Source organism: Oikopleura dioica, chromosome 1 (genome assembly GCF_907165135.1).
Source record: "Oikopleura dioica chromosome 1, OKI2018_I68_1.0, whole genome shotgun sequence".
Taxonomy (NCBI): domain Eukaryota; kingdom Metazoa; phylum Chordata; class Appendicularia; order Copelata; family Oikopleuridae; genus Oikopleura; species Oikopleura dioica.
This window is the reverse complement of record NC_137291.1, coordinates 6,612,822-6,631,644: the sequence shown is the minus strand read 5'-3', so window position 1 is coordinate 6,631,644 and position 18,823 is coordinate 6,612,822. Positions and strand designations below refer to the sequence as shown.

The following is an 18,823-nucleotide window of genomic DNA, read 5'->3' as shown; positions in this document are numbered from 1 at the left end:
TCTAAAGCAATTTATTGAAAAGTTTGGTGGTAGAAGTTTCGGACGGGGAAAAAGTCAGCAGGACTGTGGTACTTATTCGCAACATTTACAAATAATTTTCCGGAAAATGCATCTTTTGGCTCAACATCAAAAGTACCAAGGACTTCATCATCGATAGAAAGTGACAATTCGAGAGTTCCGTTCTTCTCAATTTGCTGAACGCCATAAGTATTCCACTCTTCAGTTGTACATCCTGTTGTCCAAAACGCAGCCATGTTCTGATATCCTTCTTTCAAGGGTCCAACGATCTTCATTGTACCATTCAAGTGAAGGAAAAGCGCAAAATATCTGTCGCCGGGAACAGCATGATTTTGACCAGTGTTCACATGGACAATATTGCGCCAGCTTTTGGTACTCTGATCGGACTCATCGAATCCCGGAATCTCATTGCAATACACTTCTGCGGAGATTCGAAATCTCTTCTCGCCATATATCTCCGCAATAGTGTTGTTGAAGGAAGGACTGATTTGACGATTGTCGACGAAGGTTTCGCAGTTTTCTAGATCAGCGCAGGGGTCGATGATGATTTCCGGACAAATTTTATTCTCGCAAGATTCGCACCCAAGAGGGCAGTCAATCTCGCACGGACAAGCGTTTTTACGAACTATACTTTTGATGAAATGATCAATTAAAATTGAAATTATTACTTTCATATTCGCGCTCGCAGATCGAGAGACAGTAATCACTCTCACAAAGAAGTCGACAACGAGTAAATTCTACTCGGCATATGTCTTTGCAGTCTTCTCCAAGATCCGCGTCTCTAATAAAAATATAATGTATGAATCATACAGTAAACCCTAACCCTAACTCTAAGAATAATTTTAGCAGACGGGACTCCTTCCCCTAAGCCAGGGTTAGTAACCCTAACCCAACCCTAAACCCTAACCTAACCCTACTAAGGGCCCTTTAGTAAGGGGTATAAATTTGCTTTTAACGAACTTACGGGCATTCTTGAGCAAAGGCTCCGAAAAGTGATAAGAGGAAAAATGCCTCACGAATCTCTTTCATAGTTATTGTGGGTCAAACTTTAGGTGGCGGATCAAAGAAAAAGAGAAAGTTCAAACGATGAAGACACAGAAGTGTAAATATGAAATTTTCATGGCATGATTGCGTTTCTGCGCATATGCAAATTTTGTGAAACGACTATAATAAAATTCTCATGGTGGATCAATTCAAGTGACTTCTAGTGAGAAGAATTGCATAATCGTTTGCGCGATGGATCAAGAATCCATTGGAATTTCTCACGTTTGTTCACGTACTTAGTGACAAGTCGCTAAAAAATGATTGTCAATGATTAATCGCGAGTATAAAAAGGGATGCATCTGAAATTTTTAGATGAAACCAGAAAACTGTTTCCTTGGGTGTTTGATTGCCCTGGTTCTTTCGCTTTTAGTACTTGTTCTTTTTTGGTTCGAGTTTTGGCAATTTCGCAGAATCTCGAAGATAGAAGAGTACATCGAAGGCCCGATGAAAGAAACAGAAGAGAGTTTTCTCCAACGACAACGATTGTTTTTACAGTTTCTCAAAGAGCATCAGGAAGAGCACCAGGAAGAGCGTAATCGACAAGAGAGAGTTTGGCGGACGCTTGAAAAATGCTAGTTGCATACTCTAACCTGCTGTTTGAAAAATATATAAAACTGATAATTCAATAAATCGACCTTTTTTGTTAAGCTTTTTATTGAAATGTTTGGTGATAAAAGTAGCGAACGGGAAAAAAGTCAGCAGCACCATGAAACTCATTTGCGACATTTACATACAGCTTTCCAGAAAATGCATCTTCTAGTTCAACATCAAAAGTACCGAGGACCTTATCATCAATAGAAAGTGATAATTCAAGGGTTCCATCAACTTCAATCTGCTGGACTGTATAAGTGTTCCATTCGCCAGTCGTTCAAATTGGGAAAAAAGCGACCATATCATATTGTTCTCCTTTCAAGGATCCATCGAATTTCATGTATCCTTGTGCGTTTATAAATAGTGTAAAATATCTGTCGCCCAAAACATCCCAATTAGTGCCTGTATTGACATGAATAATGTTTCGCCACTCTTTCCAGCCTACTGTAGATGGAATTTCGCCGCAAAAGACTTCTGCTGAAATTCTGAACCTTTCTCTGGTTCAAACAGTAATCGCTCTCGCAAAGAAGTCGACAGCGAGAAAATTCAACTCGGCATATGTGACATATGATATGTCCTTGCATTCTTCTCCAAGCTCAGTGTCACTTATGAAAATTGGTTGTTTGAGATGTACTAGGAAGTGTTTATCAACTAACTTACGGGCATGCTCGAGCAAAAGCTCCCAGAAATATCAAAACGAAAGTTGGCTGACGTATCTCTTGCATAATTGCGGGGAAAGCTTCAGACTGACCAAAAATGAGAAAGTTCAAATTATGAAACCACAACAGTGTAAATATGAATTTTGCGTTAGACCTTTGACATGCAAATTTTCTTAAATTAAGTAGTAGACTCGAGCGAATAAAATTTTTATTGTGGTAATCGAGAAGAATGAACAAAATTCTTGATTCGGAAAAATGTCGCTGGTTGCAGTTCCCAACTTCCAGCATAGACCTCAATCGGGCCGATAAACGCTTCGTCTTGCTGAAGCTGTCTTGATACTAGAAGGTTGCCATCCTGAAATAAGGAAAGTTCGAGCACCCTTCTCTCGACTTCAACTTGTTGAATTGAGATTGTTGTCCACGTATTCTCCTGACACTCAGCAAAGTACTCGACCTCGTAAAATTTGTTACCATTTAAAAATGGACCGTTTATTTTAAGCCTTTGATCTGGCACATGCCAAACCGCAAAGTAGCGGTCCCCAAATTCCCCTCGGTATCCACCTTTGGTCATGTGAATAATACTTTGATGAGTATTTTCTGAATCCAGTTTTCTACAATAAACAATTTAATGGCCCACAGAATTTCATCAAGTCAGTCGAATTGATAAAGAGTGCAAAATATCTGTCACCAAGAACGTCCCAAGAACTTCCTGTATTGACATGAATGATGTTCGCCCACTCGTCGGGAATTTCGCCGCATTTGACATCTGCAGAGATTTTATAACTCTTGCTTCCTTGAGTCTCAGCAATGGTATTATTGAAAGAAGGCGTGACTTCACAGCTGTTTACGAATGTCTCGCAGCTCTCGAGCCCGTAGCAAGGATCAGAGCATTCCTCAGCAGGACAGATCGGGTTGTCGCAGCCTTCGCAGCCAAAGGGGCAGTTTTTCTCACAAGGACAGTTGTCATTGCACACTAAAATTAATGAGTTTTTATCTTATTAATCAATCATACAGTCGTACTCTCGCTCGCAGATGCTTATGCAGTAGTCAGTCTCGCACAGAATTTTACAGTAATTGTAGTCGAGTCTGCATAAGGATAAAAGATCAAATGTCTTGAGACTGAAGTCTAAGTACTTACGGGCATTCTTGCGCAAAAGCACTGAAAATTAGAAAAATGGCGCTTATGATCATCTCTTGCATAACTAATCAGTCAGGACTGACATTCTGAAGGATTCTGATGGGAATCAACCACATGGTCGGAAAATTTGTCTCGGAAAAATTTGACTTATAAAGACATCTGGTCTATTCTCACAAAAAATCTTATCAGTAAGTTTTCTGCATTTGATAACCTAACCCTAACCCTAACCTTAACCCTAACCCTTAAAATCATCTCAAACTCTTGGTACTTTTGATTTGAGTTGACTGAAGTATCAAGCCGTCTGAACTTTGAAGCTAACTTTGATGTTTTCTAGAAGGGATATTTTTTAGATTGTCACTAAATGAAAATTCAAAAACCATCATTATCAAAAAACGAGAAAATGGAACCACCTCTGCACCAGAGAAATCATGCAGTACGAGGGTGGCGTAATATCGCCGCTCTTTGGCGAGACAAGAAACTCACCGATTGCCTCGTCACAGTAGAAAACGTCGCATTCCCTTGTCATTCGGTAATACTCGCCAGTCAGTCAAAACATTTGAAGAAAATTCTTCTGTCGACGGAGAAAAACTTGCAGAACGCGAATTCGATGCAGCGAAAGGAAATCAAGCTCGATTTTTTGACGGCGGACTTGTTCAAAATTATTCTTGGTGAGTCTTCCTTGATTTCAAAAATCGATAACGAAGATTTAGATTTTATTTATTACGGAGAAATCACGCTACGGAGGGATCAGCTGCTGCCTCTTCTTTTGATCGGATCAAAAATGGAAATAGAAGGTCTCATCGAGCACTTGCTTAGCGGAGTTTTGATGGAGACATACAAAAAGATCGACAAAGAGTGGTTTACGCTGATAGGAATCCTCGAGTATTTCCGAGAAAAAGAAGAGCATGAAACAGTTAACACGATCATCGCCTTTCTTTGCCGACATTTCAGATGTTTGAAGCTCCAGCCGAATCTTTCAAAGTTTCATGGTAAGATCAAATCATTTTTAAAGCAAACCGAAGTCTTTCTAGCTGGTTGTTTTGTGGCCCTTCTATCAAAAGATGAAATAGAAGTCGATGAGCGAGAAATATTCGATACATTCGCAGCTTGGGTCGAAGTAGCGGGCAAAAACTCTGAGCATATTCCTATTCTGCTTTCTAAAATACGCCTCGAGGTGAGTTTTCTTCTCCTTCGAGTCGTTTCATTTTCAGAATCTGACGCTGGAGGAACTTTCCAAAATCGTTGAACAAAAACCTTGGCTGGTCGAAAATGAGTACTGCCAAAAACTGATACTGACCGCGTACAAACACAAAGCTATAAATGGAAAGAAGCAAGTTTTATTCAGCGAGGTATTTTGCCCAAAGTTCCTTGATAATCGATGATTTCAGGACGGCATTCGTTACAAAAGATCGGAGCTTCTCAACCGCGGCAATCCACCACCTGAAAAAGTTCCTCCGCTGCTTCCTCCGGACGAAAAAGAAAAGTTTGCTGAAGAAACAAAGATCGAGCTCTCCTCTTCTTCGCTGAATACGTCGATCGTGTCGGAGAACGGGGACCATTTCCGGACAGCGTCGCCACGTTCCGGAGAAATGATGCTCTTCGGCGGCAGGAATCTCAAAAAGCTCAACGCGAACAATGTCATTTATAAATTCAGCGAGCATAACGATCACTGGGAACACTTCAGGTACGATCCATCAAAGGTGCTTCCTGGATATAAATTTGTATGTAGCGAGTTTCCGTCAGACTTGATGGCTTTCCAAGTTGTCAAGCTGGGCGAGTATTGCTATGTGATTGGCGGTTGCCGGGCTTCGCGCGAAGATAGTAATTACTCTGGCGATTACGAAGATTCAAGAGCTCCGGAAGTCAACGTCTCGTCGAAAACCTACAGGTGAAATTAGAATAATCATGAAGATCCTAATCCTGGATAGATACGATGTAAACGAGGACGAATGGACAACCTTGGAAAACATGCCAATTGGGCGATACAACCACTCTTGCGTTCTTTACCAAAAGAAGATAATTGTTATCGGCGGCCAAGATGGCCATAACAAGCTCGTCAAGCCCGTCCAGATGTTCGACCCGGAAAACAACTCCTGGTCGACGATTGGAGAAATGAAGTGGTCGAGAATTCACTTCGCGTGCTCGCTTTATCTCGATTCGATTTGGCTAATTGGAGGGATCAAGAAAATCGACGTTGGACCGATTAGGCGCTGGTCTCAAGAAAAATCCTGTTTTGCCGAATGTTTAAAACAGGAGCACATTCTTGAACCAGTTCTCAAGTGTCGTGGAAAGTTTCAACTTGGAGACGGAGGAGTGGCATCGCCAGCCGCCACTGCCCTTTCCGGTCATGAATTCCGGTAAGTAGTGTTTCTCAAGTGCTTGCAATACGCCTCGCCAAGTTGATAAGAATTCGATAAGAAAAGAAAAAACGTGGCTGGTTTTATAGACCCTGATTTTTTATCTTAGCCGCAGTAGCTTGGCGCGATCAGCTGTTTAATATTGGTGGTCGCGAAAGGATGCGTTTCAGACTTGTTTAACAATGTTTCATACGTCCAATTCGAAACATCAAAAAAGGTTGCCGAATAGCGAGTACGTATCAACAGACAAGATATCGATGTACAAAGCAATGGACAATATTTGGCAAGTGATAGGCCACGGTCAAATTTGCGGTCGCCGCGCAAATTTGTGCTCGAGTACCGCTTTTAGGATAGTGACCTTATCAAGCACATGAAGTTATTTATAGTCAGCCTTGAGACCGAATTGAAAGTTAAAATATCCGTCCCTCGGCACAACTTGAGCGCTGTAATTGCTAACGAGCGAATATACATTCTCGGCGGCGAGCAACGAATTTCATACGAGGTACAGATCAAACCCATAAATCTATGAAAAACTTGATTGTTAATTTTCAGACTGGGTCAGTCGGAATCATTTCGGTCGAATGCTTCGACCTAGAAAGCGAGCGGCTTCTTTCTCCAATTCCACCTCTGTCCAGGGCTAAATCAAGGTCACCCCGCTCAAAACACCTGTCAAAGAATTTTTTGAGCAGTTCGAGGAAAAAACTCAGTGGCCTCGTTTGAAATTGTAAACAAATTTTTGATACAATCAAAAACCAAACGGAAAATCGAGTAATTTCGACAACTGGGCAGTTCGAGTAAACAGTAAAATCAGCGTAAATTAAACTCTGTCGCCAAATATTTAGCCCTGCGAAAGCCACTGTACGCCCGCTTCCCGGCTTTTGTTGTCGTATGAATGTTCTTTGCTCGACTTTATTTTCTGTACCTTGAATAAACATGTTATTTTAGTAGTGAGAATAATGGTGTTTTAGTCGGCGGATTATCCGATTTTTTTAGGACCTTCTTAGGAGCTTGGGAAATCATAAAAGATCAAAGAAAACCGCCGAAAAGCAGGACTTTTGAATTAAAAATTGCCATTAATTTTGACCAAAGTTTTGGCCAAACTTTGGACCAATCAGATTTCACCATTCGGCCGATCGGCCAATCAGATTTCGAAAAAAACATAGCTTCAAAAAAGGTTGTTTTTTTATGAAAGCTTTGGTCAGCTTGACACTTCTGAAACGTAAAAAATCCATAATTGATGAGAATTTCTCAGGCTCTATTCTTCGGGGTTTCAAAGGAGCTTTACCAACATTATGAATGGAAGCAAGGTGCTTGAATGAATGAAGAAAAAAACGTAGCCGCGCTTGAATTGACTGCGCCTCGCTTGCGCGTAGTGACGAATTTCAATAGCGCGATGAGATTTGTTGCTTTCATTGAATGAATGAGATTGTAGTGGAGGAGCACAAAATGGAGGAGCATCGTAGTAGCGCCGCCGCGGGCCACGCAGCTCAAGCCAAGCTAAACGCGGACTTGCGCAGAAAAGAGCGACCCCACTGAATTTTTTTCCACGATATTTTTTTCTCACCGGGAGCCAAACCCTTTTTTCCAGCGCCGAGTTCTTCCATCAACGTCAAGAAAGAGAATGATGGATCTTTAGAAAGAAAGAAAAAGAGGGCGCTGTTAGAAGAAAGATCGTAGTGACAAGAGATTTGACAGAAGATGACGGAAGAGCTGCAGAACTTGGTACTCGATGTTCTTTTACAACAAGCTCCTGGATTCGCTGGAAGTCGAATTTCATACCGAAATTCGAGGATATCCGTGAATACTGAAGCAACGAATAACGATTCTTTCGTAAAAGGTAACTTTTTAAAATACTAGAAAGGAACGAGTAACGAATAAGGAGTTGTACTCCGCATTTTCTGACCAAAACATCACCGCCCTTTGATCCGGGATGGGCAAGTTTACAAACATTTTAATCGCAAGATTCTCAACAGAAATCCGCATTTTTACGTTTCTAGCACAATTTTTTATTTATGAAATGATATTTTCTCATTGATAAAATCCGGTAGCTTGTCCCAAAATGACTAGTCAAACAGCTCAGGCAAGCCCTTTCAAATTAAATTCCAAGCGTCAACGGTCACGCAGGTGCACTTCTTTGCGACAAGCAAATCCAAATTTCGCGATAATTGCCCTCTGATCCCCTCGTTTTCTGATTTCCTTCGTGTCATTCGTATAATCGGATCAATATGTTGATCCATTCAATTTTCCTTTCGGACTCTTCGGGATTTTTTAGTCAGTTTGAAAAGAAACAGTAATAAATTCACAATTCTCAAACATCCCACTGTTTTCATCACTCAATAAAACAAGAGAAAATGATTTTTTCAGCACCTGAGTAAACTTTGAATTGTCCATTTTTGGCTGCAAACAAATGAAAAGTGCAAAATCTGCGTACCTTGCTTGCTTGGCAGGTACGGGCATTTTCCTTGGGCAGCTGCCAATAAGTGCTCTCCACTGGTCTATTTAGCGACATCCAGTGGTCCTTGAACAATCACATCTATCAAACGATAAACCTTGAAGTTGAAGTTTATTTACCCCTCTCCGATGGGACCCAGCGGGCTCTTACACCTTTTTAGACCTGGGAAACACCCTTTGATCGCGTTGACCTCCGCGGGTCAAAATATATTAGCTCTGGCTGTCACAAGATTTGACATGAGAAATGTCACTCGTATGCCTCCCTTATAATAAACATTTGAACTTGGTATTATTGCAGCTGGGAAATTTTCCCTGTTTGCGGTTCCTAATTGTTTGATCCGGATTCACTACCGGAGGAGTTCAAGAAAGAGTTTGCGGGGATTATTTTTGATTAACCAAATAAAGGTGCCCAAAAATGACAGTTTTATTTTTGATCAGCCTAGAAATAAACACGAAAGAGTAATTAGGTCGCCCAACTTTTCTTACTCTCGACGCTCGAGCTAACTTTCGTTCAGACAGCTTACGAGATGTCTCCGCCGAATCGGACCACGAAAGATTGATCTATTTGCTCATCGGGCGGGCACTCTTCGGTCAGCCCAACGTCCTCCTTGAAGGGCTTGCTGAACGAGCTCTACGCCCTGCTCCAGGATGTTGTCTCAAGAACACTCAGGAAGGGGGAAACAGCCGCGCATGCCAAAAAATCCAACAAGCAATAAATCAAATTTTGGCAAAAGTTTCATCCCAAAAAAGACCATTTCCGAATCAGAAAACAATCTTCTCGCAGTTTCAGCTTCCCAACCTCCCACTCCCCTAAAATCACACATCAAAAGAAGAAGAACTAGACGAGTTCAATCTACATTCATTCCAGAAACAATTAATTTCGACGCTTCTTTATGTAATAATCAAAAGGTAAAAATATAAACATCAGCGCTAATTTTAGCCTCTCTTTTATCAACCATTTTTTATCCAAAAGAATAGAAATAATCTTGAACCGGTGCCAGCCTCGCCTCGGTTCCGCAACATGACTTTGCAGTTAATCAACCACCAGCTGGATGATCCCCTCCGCCGCCAAATAAATATTTTTGTTTTACGAAAAGGGGCGCAAAACTTTGGCGCGCTCATTTGAATCTGATTAGGGGACACGGTCAGGGGTACTTGTAATCAGTGATTACAACCGAAAACGTGTGGTAGCACTTTGCGGAATTCTCGGAAGTAAACGACTTCCGCTAAGGCGGCGAGATCTGACGATCGAGTAGAAAAGAGCTAATCTTTCGTGGTTGTCGCTTCGAAAAATAGAAGTACTGAGTTATCTCGGAAACAAGACTCTTTCTTATCGCTTTTTCTACCATTTAGGGTTTCCAATAGTACAGTAACAGGGCTCGCGAATCCCGATAGACGAACCAAATGTACCATAATCACTTTTTAGGCGCTAATCGGAGCGATGGACCACTGGGTCGCCGCGTTTCCCCGCGATTTCGCTCACAAAGAGTTCCTCGACAAGTTCAACGAGATCTGCCACATCGTCGGACAGCTAAACATCGTAAGTAACAAAGAGCAAAGAGTCTTCCGGGGCAGACAGAGCGTCGTCAGCGCTCGCCCTTCTGATCCTCAGAACACGGCACTTGAGTCAACAAAAGCGTGTGTTCAAATCGCTAATTAACAAGCTCGGAATGAAATCTCGCGATCAACGGGGGGCGTAATAAAGAGGAGCTGCCGAAAACAACCAGGAGTAGTGTTTGATCGCGCGCACAGAATCGATGATCCCGTCGCGGGACACGCGCGATTTTGATCTTTTTACGACTACAAGATAGTGCTCTGCTCAATAAAAAGTACACTTTTTACGGAGCCAAAGGACTGACTGCCAGAAGGATACTCATTTTTTCCTAGTAATACTACTTATTGCTTTTCTGATCAGAGAATCGTCAACATGAACTAGTGAAGCTAGGCGAATCATAGAGATTTAACGAAGTAAAAAGAAGACCCCCATTGATGAGCTTGATTTTTGATTGTGTACCAACTATCAAAACTTATAGAGTAATCGAGGTACAGTAGAGAATCTAACTTACGACATTTGGGTTTTTTCCTAGGGCTAGGGTTATGGTTAGACTGACAATTTATCGGTATTTTTATCGGTCAATTTTTCGATTTTTCAAAGAAGACAGGGGTTTGTTGACTCTTTTAAATATTAATACATATTCCTTAGAGATCAAATATTCACATCATTTTTGATAATCAACTCCTAACTGGAGCTAACGGAATTTTTAAGGAAGAAGAAGCCGAGAGCCGAAGAGTCGGCTGGGCAGCCAGCAATGCTCTGACATCCCCAGTCATCTCAAGACGAAACAATTTTCATAACAAAAGGTAAGCCAATTTTTTTATAAGAAATGCCCTTAATAGAAAGTAATTGGGTTTGAATACTGCTCAGGTGTCAACTCGTTGATCTCGTTGACAAGTTTGACGAGTTGGATAAAAAAAGTGTGGATTAGAAAATTCCTGAAATTACAACCCAACGCCCTGAAATTTTTACGAGCGATATTTTTTTCCCTCATCAGTTGATGCCGTCGCTATATCAAGCCTTTCCCGCCAAGTTTTTTTGAGAGACAATTTGTCAAAATGAAAGAGGCGAATACTATCGAGCTACAAAATCAAGTTCAATTTCAAGTGAATTCGGCGATTCTTACAAGGTTTTTTCAGTTTTTCTCAGAATAAAGCGCGGCATAGAGCTCCTACTGGAAAAAACCCTTTTCTAAACTGAATTTTAAGCATGTCGCTGATCCGAAATCGTGGCTGCACAAATGGCTCCAGCTCCGCCCGAGTCCAGCTGAAGAATCTGAGCGGGAACAGCCCTGAACCTTTCGCCGAACACCTCACCTATCTAGAACAGAATCAAATGGACAAAATCACATCCTCGGAAATCTGCGAAGGTAAGGAAATCCATCAACTGTTTGGTTACTAACCGAGGGCATTTCAGAAGTGATGGGGAAGGAACGAGGAAAAGTAGCGTTGAACAACGTCAGCCACTATCTTTGCTGGTCCTCGCGACTCTCAGAATTGGTGGCGAGCCAGATCGTGTCCTGCCAGAAGCTGTCAGATCGGGTTGAGATGATTGAATTCTTCCTGGACGCCGCGCTTTCCTGTTGCCGACTAGGTGCGATTCTCCTTTAAATTTACTATGATAAACCCCCTAGTCAACAATGATTTGCGAACTATTGACATTTTCATGACTAAAACAGCACTTTAAACTCGTTAAAGCGATGACGATTAATGAAAAAGCTCCTGATTTTCCTCTGAGGACTTGTTTTTATTACCTCTTTTAGCCGTTAGCGCGCATTTTAGTACTCAGCCTGAGCGATTAACTACCTTCGAAGGTCTAATTAGCTACAGATTTATCTCATTGCTATTGAACTACTTATTATCAAACGACTTTTTTAGGAAATCTGAATTCCTGCATGGCCCTGACAGCCGGATTATCGTCGCCCTGTGTCCAAAGACTTTCCAAAACCTGGGACAAAATCGAAGATACGAAGATCAAAGTCCTCCAACACATTTGTGATCCCCAAGGCAACTTTTCGAACTACAGGGTGATTCTGAAGATGTTCGAAGCAGAAGGAAACACGCCCGTCCTCATCCCGATCTTTTCGATTTTCCTGAAAGATTGTTATTTCCGACTGAAGCCGTGCATGAATCCGGGCGATTTGGCGGCAGATCAGCAGCTCAAGTGCTGGAAGGAGTTGACCGGGCCGATTGCTGATTTTGACCATTGGCGATCTAAAAGAATTCAGTTTACGAAACGAGAACGGTTGATTACCTACATGAGCAGCTATCAAGCTTTAGATGAAAAAGGTAAATTACTGAAAACTCTTGAATTATCTCTAACACAATTTTCAGAACTGTTCGACCACTCCTTTTCGATTCAAAACCCATCTGGCTCGTTTGAGAAATCGCAGCGGCGCCTATTCCGCTCCATGAAGAACGAAAGATCGACGGGATGAACTACCAAGAAGAAACTTCCTCTGTTCATCTAACTTATAATTATAAATTAACTGTAACCCTACCAATTTCCCCGTAGTGGTGCAATCGCAGTATTACTCCTCCAAGTTCCTAAACAAAGCGAAACATCTTTCATTTCAAAAATTGCCGAACCAACTTTTTAAAAGTATTATTTTCTGTGCTAAACTTTTCCTTTTGCTTCCAGCTCTTTTTCATCCTCTGGATCGAAAAATCTCCTTTTCTTTACTGAAAAAAGCGCCATTTTCTCCTGACAAAAATGCAGTTCACTCCAAAATGCATTACAGTAACATTATTTACAGTATTCTCAGTTTCAAAAATACACTATTGAAAAAATCATGTTTCTCTTTTTTTGCAAAAAATGGGCGTTCTGAGAGAAAAAAAGACGCTGAGTAGTCAATTTTCTGAATCAGCGTGAGTCAAAACGGCGAGTAATGTCTGGCTGGAAAATATTTTCGAAAGATTGTTTACAGGAACCCCGCTGGCCTAAATGAAAGTGGACTGTTTTTGAGAGAACTAAAGTACAGAAGAATCAACACCACGCTTTAAAATGACATTTTTACTGAGAAATTTTTGACAGAAATTTTGTTTGATTGAAAATTTTCGTTTTTTAATGAAATTTGCGTTTTCAGAATGAAATTTCTGAGCAGCTTATTGCTCGCCTTTTCTGATGCCTCTGGGACCGAATATCCGCGGGGAAATACAATCAAACTGGGACGGGTAGACAGTCTTCGAAAGCAATTTAAATCCAAGGGCATTGACTACTCCCATGAAGATTATGCTAACTCCCTGTAAGTAAAATTTAACGAAGAGCGAAGGCAAAAAATGACTCGATTTGTAGCCAACATAAATTCCTCGGCGACGGGCACAGCGAGCCGATTATCAATTACATGGACGCCCAGTACTACGGCACAATCCACATTGGAACTCCTCCTCAGGAATTCTCCGTGATCTTCGACACGGGTTCTTCCAACTTGTGGGTTCCCTCGACCAAATGCAAGTTTACGAACGTCGCCTGCTTGCTTCATCGAAAGTATGATTCCCAATCCTCCACTTCTTGGAAAGCTGATGGTCAGGAATTTGCCATTCAGGTGAGAATTCATCGCATTTTCCTCACTTCAGCCCTTTTTTCTTCTAGTACGGATCTGGCTCACTCTCTGGCTTCTGTTCTTTGGACGCTGTAGAAGTCGCAGGCGTTTGGGTCCAGGACCAGAAATTTGCAGAAGCTGTTGAGGAACCCGGCATAACTTTCGTCGCCGCGAAATTTGACGGAATCATGGGACTTGGCTACCCTTCGATTGCTGTCAACAAGATTACGCCTCCCGTGAACAACATGATCGAGCAGGGACTTTTGAGCGATGGCATGTTTGCCTTCTTTTTGAACAGAACAGCTAATGCTGAAGATGGCGGAGAACTGACCATTGGTGGAGTTGATAATTCCCGATTTACAGGTAAGCAGGCATTGTTAGGCTCTCTTTCTCAGCTCTTTCTCAGGCGATTTTGCGTGGAACGACGTCACTCGACAAGCCTACTGGCAGATCAAAATGGACAACTTCGAGGTCCAGGGCAAAGGCGTCTCAGCTTGTGGGGGAAACGAAAACGGCTGCCAAGTGATTGTTGATTCCGGAACCTCTCTTCTTGCTGTCCCGAAGAATCTCGCTGAAGAAATCAACCATGCTATCGGTGAATACCCCCCCTTTTTTATCATCCTTTCAAACGGATTTTAGGAGCTTTCCAGTTCGCTAATGGAGAGTGGATTGTCCCCTGCCGTCATATGGATATCATGCCAGATATTGACTTCACTCTCAATGGAAAAGTCTACACTCTGACTCCTGAAGATTATGTCATGAAACTCAGCGCAGAAGGTAACCTAACAAAAAAAATCAATAATAAACATTGTCGTAGGTCAAGAACAGTGTATCTCCGGCTTTATGGGCATGGACATTCCACCACCCGCTGGGCCTCTTTGGATCCTGGGCGATGTCTTTATGGGCAAATATTACACTGCTTTTGACTTCGACAACAACCGTGTTGGATTCGCTGACCTTGCCTAATCTTTGCTACAAGAAAAGATTCCTTCCTTCTGCCCAATCAGTATTTTCTTCTTCGACAGTTACTACAGTATTTCTACACGTTCTTATTGTTCAGTACATGTACTTTTCTCCCTTTCTCTTCCTGTATTGATAATTTCAAATTAAAAACATGGTTTAAAATGCTTCAAATAAATCTGAATTTATTCGAGAAAAATACCTGTTTTACCAAATTTTAGAGCGTTGAATTCTGATTTTTTGCCGGACTCGCGGAAAGATTTAAATGAGATGATCTCCTTGCCATGCCGCGGATTGACTTTACATTCTTACCATCGATCAGGGGGCAGTACAACTTGGCAAAGAAGAACTCCCGTCTCGTGCAAATCGTCCTCCTCGACAAGACAAGCCTCGACTGGCCATTAGATGGGAAACCAACTGGCCTGGACTGCATCCAGTACATCCAGGCGAAACTAAACTTCACGGAAACAAAATATTTCGGGCTGAAAGTCGTACCAAGATCGACGAAAAACGAACACAAAAGTCCCCGATGGATCGACTTGAACAAACCTCTCAAAAGACAGCTCTCAAATGCTGGAACGAATGTCCTTTACCTGCGATTTATGTTTTACGTCGCGAGTCCGTTAATTTTCGAGGAGGAGCAGACCAGATACTTTTACTTTCTGCAGATTCGAAACGATGTTTTCGATGACAATCTTATTTTGGACAAAAATACTAGGAAAGATACAAATTTGAATTTTATCGAACTTACAGTAACTATTTTTTCTATATACTTTATTACCACCTTTCGACTCTTCTATCTCAGTATCTCTGGAAAGCGTAACCTTAGCCGCATATTCCCTGCAAGCCGAAGAAGGCGACTACGATCCGGAAAAACACACCGTGGATTTCTTACGTCACTTTTACCTCTTTCCCAATTCCATGGCGAACGACGAAATCTATCTGATCGAAAAGGCTATTGATGCATACAAACAACTGACGGGAACTTTCAAGGGCGATGCTGAAATGCTCTATCTTCAAATTTGCGAAGGACTGGAAGGATACGCCGAGGAACATACTCCAGTTCAAGATGCCTCTGGAAAGCGAATCTCCATCGGATCGAGCTTCGAAGGCGTCATAGAAAAGTCAGACGTGGAAAGAACCTTCAAATGGGAAACCGTCAAAAAAGTCGATTTTCGCGGCTCAACTCTTGCCCTAAGATTGGTCAACGAACCCTCCCCGCTGCAGTACTTTCTGGACGATTCTGACTTCACAAAATACACGGCGAAACTCTTTCACGCTAGAATCGGCTTCTACAACGAAAATCCCGAAGCGACGAAACCAATTCAAGGCGATCGACAACTGAAGAGCGAGTATCAACTAGAACGTCGACCAACATTGAGGAAAAATCAACAAGTTCATTTGAGAGACCAAGCTGTAGACAACGAACAAGTCCAAAACTCTGTTGGCAACTCTTTGGCAAGTCTCAATTCTGTTCAAAGCCCTCCTACTTACGTCTCTCCGCCAGACTACAAAGACGCTTGCCGCCAAAGAGCAGTTCATATTCAACGACCTCAAAGTCTCAGGTACACACTCTTAGTTTAGTTCTTTCTGTAAAAGTCACTTGCACAATGTTATGCACAAAAGAAAATAAAAATAATCAGATCGAACCAAAATCACTACCAAACCCGGTTCGAGAAAACGCGCAAAAGGTAAAAGGAGGTCAACTCATCCCTCTCGGTGAAGAATCCCAATTTTTATACAATCTAATACTCTTCCAGATAGATTTGTACAAAAAATACTTATCGTTGGTGGTCACTTATTATCATTGCCAAAAAAGGACTCCTGAAAGCAGGACTAATCTAGCGAAACTCCATCTAACAGAAAAACAAGTTTTTTCTAACATCAAGAGTTCTCTCTGTATTTCCATTATATCTAACATTTTATACAAGACTTGGAAACAAGCAGCGACCACAATCGATGGTGGATACGCATAATCGCTACAGAAAACAAGGACAGATGTATAACAGACCTCAATACGACGATTCTGTGGTAAGATTGGCAATAAATATTTCCGAGATTTTCAATGAATTCAAGGCCATTTCTTCGCCTGATCTCGTGACTCAAAACCTTATGTCAACGTCCGAAAGAAACCTCCCAACGAACACCAACGGACAGTCAAGTCGACATGCTCACAACACTGGATTCAACTACCATGGCTTGCAGGTAAGAAACATCATCAATGATCTTTCTTTCCTGAATCTTCAGCGCTATTCTGAGTTTTCGACTTCGACTCCAGAACATCTGCACAAATTCAGCGGCTTTTCCGTCTCCCCTAACTTCGCCTCAATCGATGCCGGGCCAGTTTTTGTACCTAAGACTCCAACTCCAACACAGCCTGCTAAACCCCAACCACCAACGCTACCTTCATACGAAGAATACACAAGGCAGGACTAAAAATTGCTATCACAAATCAAATTGATTGCTTCATCTTTTAACCGATAAATTCGCTTCGAAATAAATTTTAATCCATTTGAAAAGCTCTCAAAGAAGCCTGAATCAAGAGGGCCTCGGCTCGCGCTCACGGCTGCATCTCGCTGTCACACAACAAGCTCGTTATAATATGTATCCCGCTGCCGCTCAAAACGCTAGATATATTTCTAAATCAAAAAATAGCCTCTACGATGTCGAAGAAGCACCGCCAATGGCAATGGGTCTTGGATCCTCTTATGAAGGCCTAAGTACGTCTTTTTCAAAAGAATCCCATTCAAATCATTCTCTAGGCATGCGGGATCAAAACCAAAACGTAGTGAACAACCTTCCTCCTCCAGACTTCCAGAGCTATTCCCAAATGACTCAGTCTCGCGTTCCACCGCGCATCCAACCGAGCATCCGCAAAGTGCCAACTTACGAAGAATACGTCTCCCGAGCGAAACAATGGAACCCCGAGAACATTCTACCAGCAAAGCCAGACTTTGAACTAGGCAAAGCGAAGCCGGAACTAATTCATGGAAAAACAATGTCTGTGACTTCGTCGCAAACGATGGTCGTTGTCCCCGATGAAGAAGGACAGCATGAACTGGCAGTGAAGAATGTTGTCGATGGTGGACTAAAGACTCTTGAAGTGAAGGTAACTCGCGTTTTTGTACAGTTGTCAGCGAGTTTTTTTTGTAGAAAAAAACTATTCTAACGGAGCAAATGATGACGAACGAGGGCATTTACCAAGGGCCGGCAGATGTGGCGGAAATGGTGAAAAACTCGAAAGAAAGCTCAAAAGAGAGTTCTCCACAGATTTCCTCACTCGACGGGGTGGAACAAAAGTTAACCTCAGAAGCGGAATTACGCCACGAGTTCGCATCAATCAAAAGCGACCAGTTTGCTCAGAAAACGGCGCGAGTGTCTGTACCTTTTGATGGATTAGACCACCAATTTTTGTGTCTGACAACGCCGAAAACAAAGGATGACATTCATGATTTCTGGAAGACTGTTTGGAGGGAGAAATCGACGATTATTATTCATTTATCTGGTGCAGTCGATTATGCGAATGAGGATATCATCAACGGAGAGTATGAAATTAGGTAAGTTCTTCCTTGATTTCAGTAGATAACTTGTGTTCCCAGAAATCGTATTCAACCGATCGAAGATGCCTCGATAATCTCTCGCCAACTCAACGTCTTCCGCAAATTCACCTCCCGCGAGTCCAAAAAACGAAAGCTCTATTATTTTCAAGTAGTTCCAATCTTCGATCATTCTGGCCGCCCTTTTCCTACCTCAATCCAAAGCTTCTGGTAAGACCTTCCCTATTGTCATAGTTTCTTTACTTTTCCAATTAGTGATGTCGATGATGAGTTGAGCAAAATTTTCAACCTCAAGCGCCGCAAATACCCCGTCACGATTGTGTCTGATAATGTAGAGCTGTTTTCTGGAGCGTTTGTTCTTTCCAGACTCGTCCGATTCGGAGCCTATTATTCCCGTAAGCTCTTGAATTTGCCATCTTTCTTCTCACAAAATTTAGAAGTTCCACCGAAAGTCAATGAGCTTCTTACATCCATCCGAAAATCCAACTCCAACTATGTTCCCTACTTCGAACAGTACGAATTCGTCTACCGCCTTCTTGCACACTCCCTCCAAAAGTTTCGACTTATTTAAATACTCATCATTCAACGAAGATCTTAAACGAACTCATTTAACTTTACTTATTTAAAAAAGAACTAATATCATTGTTGACCATCTATCTGACTCTATTCCCAAGCTGTGCCTTCCTCTGAAAACGAAAACAAATGTCTGTGCCTGAAATCTTACTTATTCTAAATATATATTTTACATGCCCCAACTTCAAATAAAATCTTCCATTTCCAAATCGATAATCAAGTGATTATCATATTTGAAAATCATTTGACAACAGTTTCGCAGATCGACAAGCATCCATGAAGGAAAGCAGAGTAGCCCACTCATTTTAATAGTTTTCAATGTTGGTAACCATTGCAGGTTTTATTAATGCCCTGGATATCCGCTTATATTTTCATCTCC

The 18,823-nt window shown here is 41.8% G+C and overlaps 5 protein-coding genes and 1 long non-coding RNA gene across 7 annotated transcripts; 5 read left to right on the top strand and 1 right to left on the bottom strand.

The window, feature by feature from the left end:
- Nucleotides 1-11: 11 nt before the first annotated feature.
- Nucleotides 12-1,047, bottom strand: LOC145711832 (uncharacterized). The gene is made up of 3 exons (XM_081789521.1): nucleotides 983-1,047; nucleotides 687-799; nucleotides 12-643 (listed from the first exon to the last, which is right to left on the bottom strand). The coding sequence occupies exons 1-3, from the start codon at nucleotides 1,045-1,047 to the stop codon at nucleotides 12-14; spliced, it is 810 nt and encodes a 269-aa protein (XP_081645647.1).
- A 2,803-nt stretch (nucleotides 1,048-3,850) lies between these two features.
- LOC145711831 (kelch-like protein 40b) lies at nucleotides 3,851-5,717 on the top strand. Its single transcript, XM_081789520.1, has 8 exons — nucleotides 3,851-4,118; nucleotides 4,161-4,439; nucleotides 4,482-4,624; nucleotides 4,662-4,799; nucleotides 4,839-5,134; nucleotides 5,180-5,338; nucleotides 5,379-5,659; nucleotides 5,704-5,717. The coding sequence occupies exons 1-8, from the start codon at nucleotides 3,851-3,853 to the stop codon at nucleotides 5,715-5,717; spliced, it is 1,578 nt and encodes a 525-aa protein (XP_081645646.1).
- An 11-nt stretch (nucleotides 5,718-5,728) lies between these two features.
- LOC145711376 (uncharacterized) lies at nucleotides 5,729-6,748 on the top strand. The gene is made up of 3 exons (XR_014135167.1): nucleotides 5,729-5,807; nucleotides 5,917-6,309; nucleotides 6,360-6,748. It is a non-coding gene; the product is annotated as an uncharacterized LOC145711376 (long non-coding RNA).
- Nucleotides 6,749-7,352: 604 nt separating this feature from the next.
- On the top strand, nucleotides 7,353-12,591 carry LOC145695573 (ras-GEF domain-containing family member 1B-like). 2 transcript variants are annotated; one of them, XM_081772560.1, is made up of 8 exons: nucleotides 7,353-7,644; nucleotides 8,774-9,167; nucleotides 9,685-9,798; nucleotides 10,525-10,619; nucleotides 11,022-11,182; nucleotides 11,230-11,406; nucleotides 11,691-12,101; nucleotides 12,147-12,591. In XM_081772560.1, the coding sequence occupies exons 2-8, from the start codon at nucleotides 8,907-8,909 to the stop codon at nucleotides 12,248-12,250; spliced, it is 1,323 nt and encodes a 440-aa protein (XP_081628686.1). In that variant the 5' UTR covers nucleotides 7,353-7,644; nucleotides 8,774-8,906; the 3' UTR covers nucleotides 12,251-12,591. The 2 variants fall into 2 exon arrangements, with proteins under 2 accessions (XP_081628686.1, XP_081628687.1); XM_081772561.1 differs by lacking the exons at nucleotides 7,353-7,644; nucleotides 8,774-9,167; nucleotides 9,685-9,798 and adding an exon at nucleotides 10,171-10,301 and having other exon boundaries at nucleotides 12,147-12,588.
- Nucleotides 12,592-12,872: 281 nt separating this feature from the next.
- On the top strand, nucleotides 12,873-14,513 carry LOC145695574 (cathepsin D-like). Its single transcript, XM_081772562.1, has 6 exons — nucleotides 12,873-13,057; nucleotides 13,108-13,357; nucleotides 13,405-13,717; nucleotides 13,761-13,949; nucleotides 13,994-14,131; nucleotides 14,172-14,513. Exons 1-6 carry the CDS (start codon nucleotides 12,900-12,902, stop codon nucleotides 14,318-14,320), a joined length of 1,197 nt encoding a protein of 398 aa, XP_081628688.1. The 5' UTR covers nucleotides 12,873-12,899; the 3' UTR covers nucleotides 14,321-14,513.
- A 623-nt stretch (nucleotides 14,514-15,136) lies between these two features.
- Nucleotides 15,137-18,638, top strand: LOC145707148 (uncharacterized). The gene is made up of 10 exons (XM_081784641.1): nucleotides 15,137-15,879; nucleotides 16,246-16,345; nucleotides 16,391-16,519; nucleotides 16,562-16,740; nucleotides 16,835-17,034; nucleotides 17,077-17,423; nucleotides 17,468-17,871; nucleotides 17,914-18,081; nucleotides 18,127-18,266; nucleotides 18,309-18,638. Exons 1-10 carry the CDS (start codon nucleotides 15,236-15,238, stop codon nucleotides 18,440-18,442), a joined length of 2,445 nt encoding a protein of 814 aa, XP_081640767.1. The 5' UTR covers nucleotides 15,137-15,235; the 3' UTR covers nucleotides 18,443-18,638.
- Nucleotides 18,639-18,823: the final 185 nt, after the last annotated feature.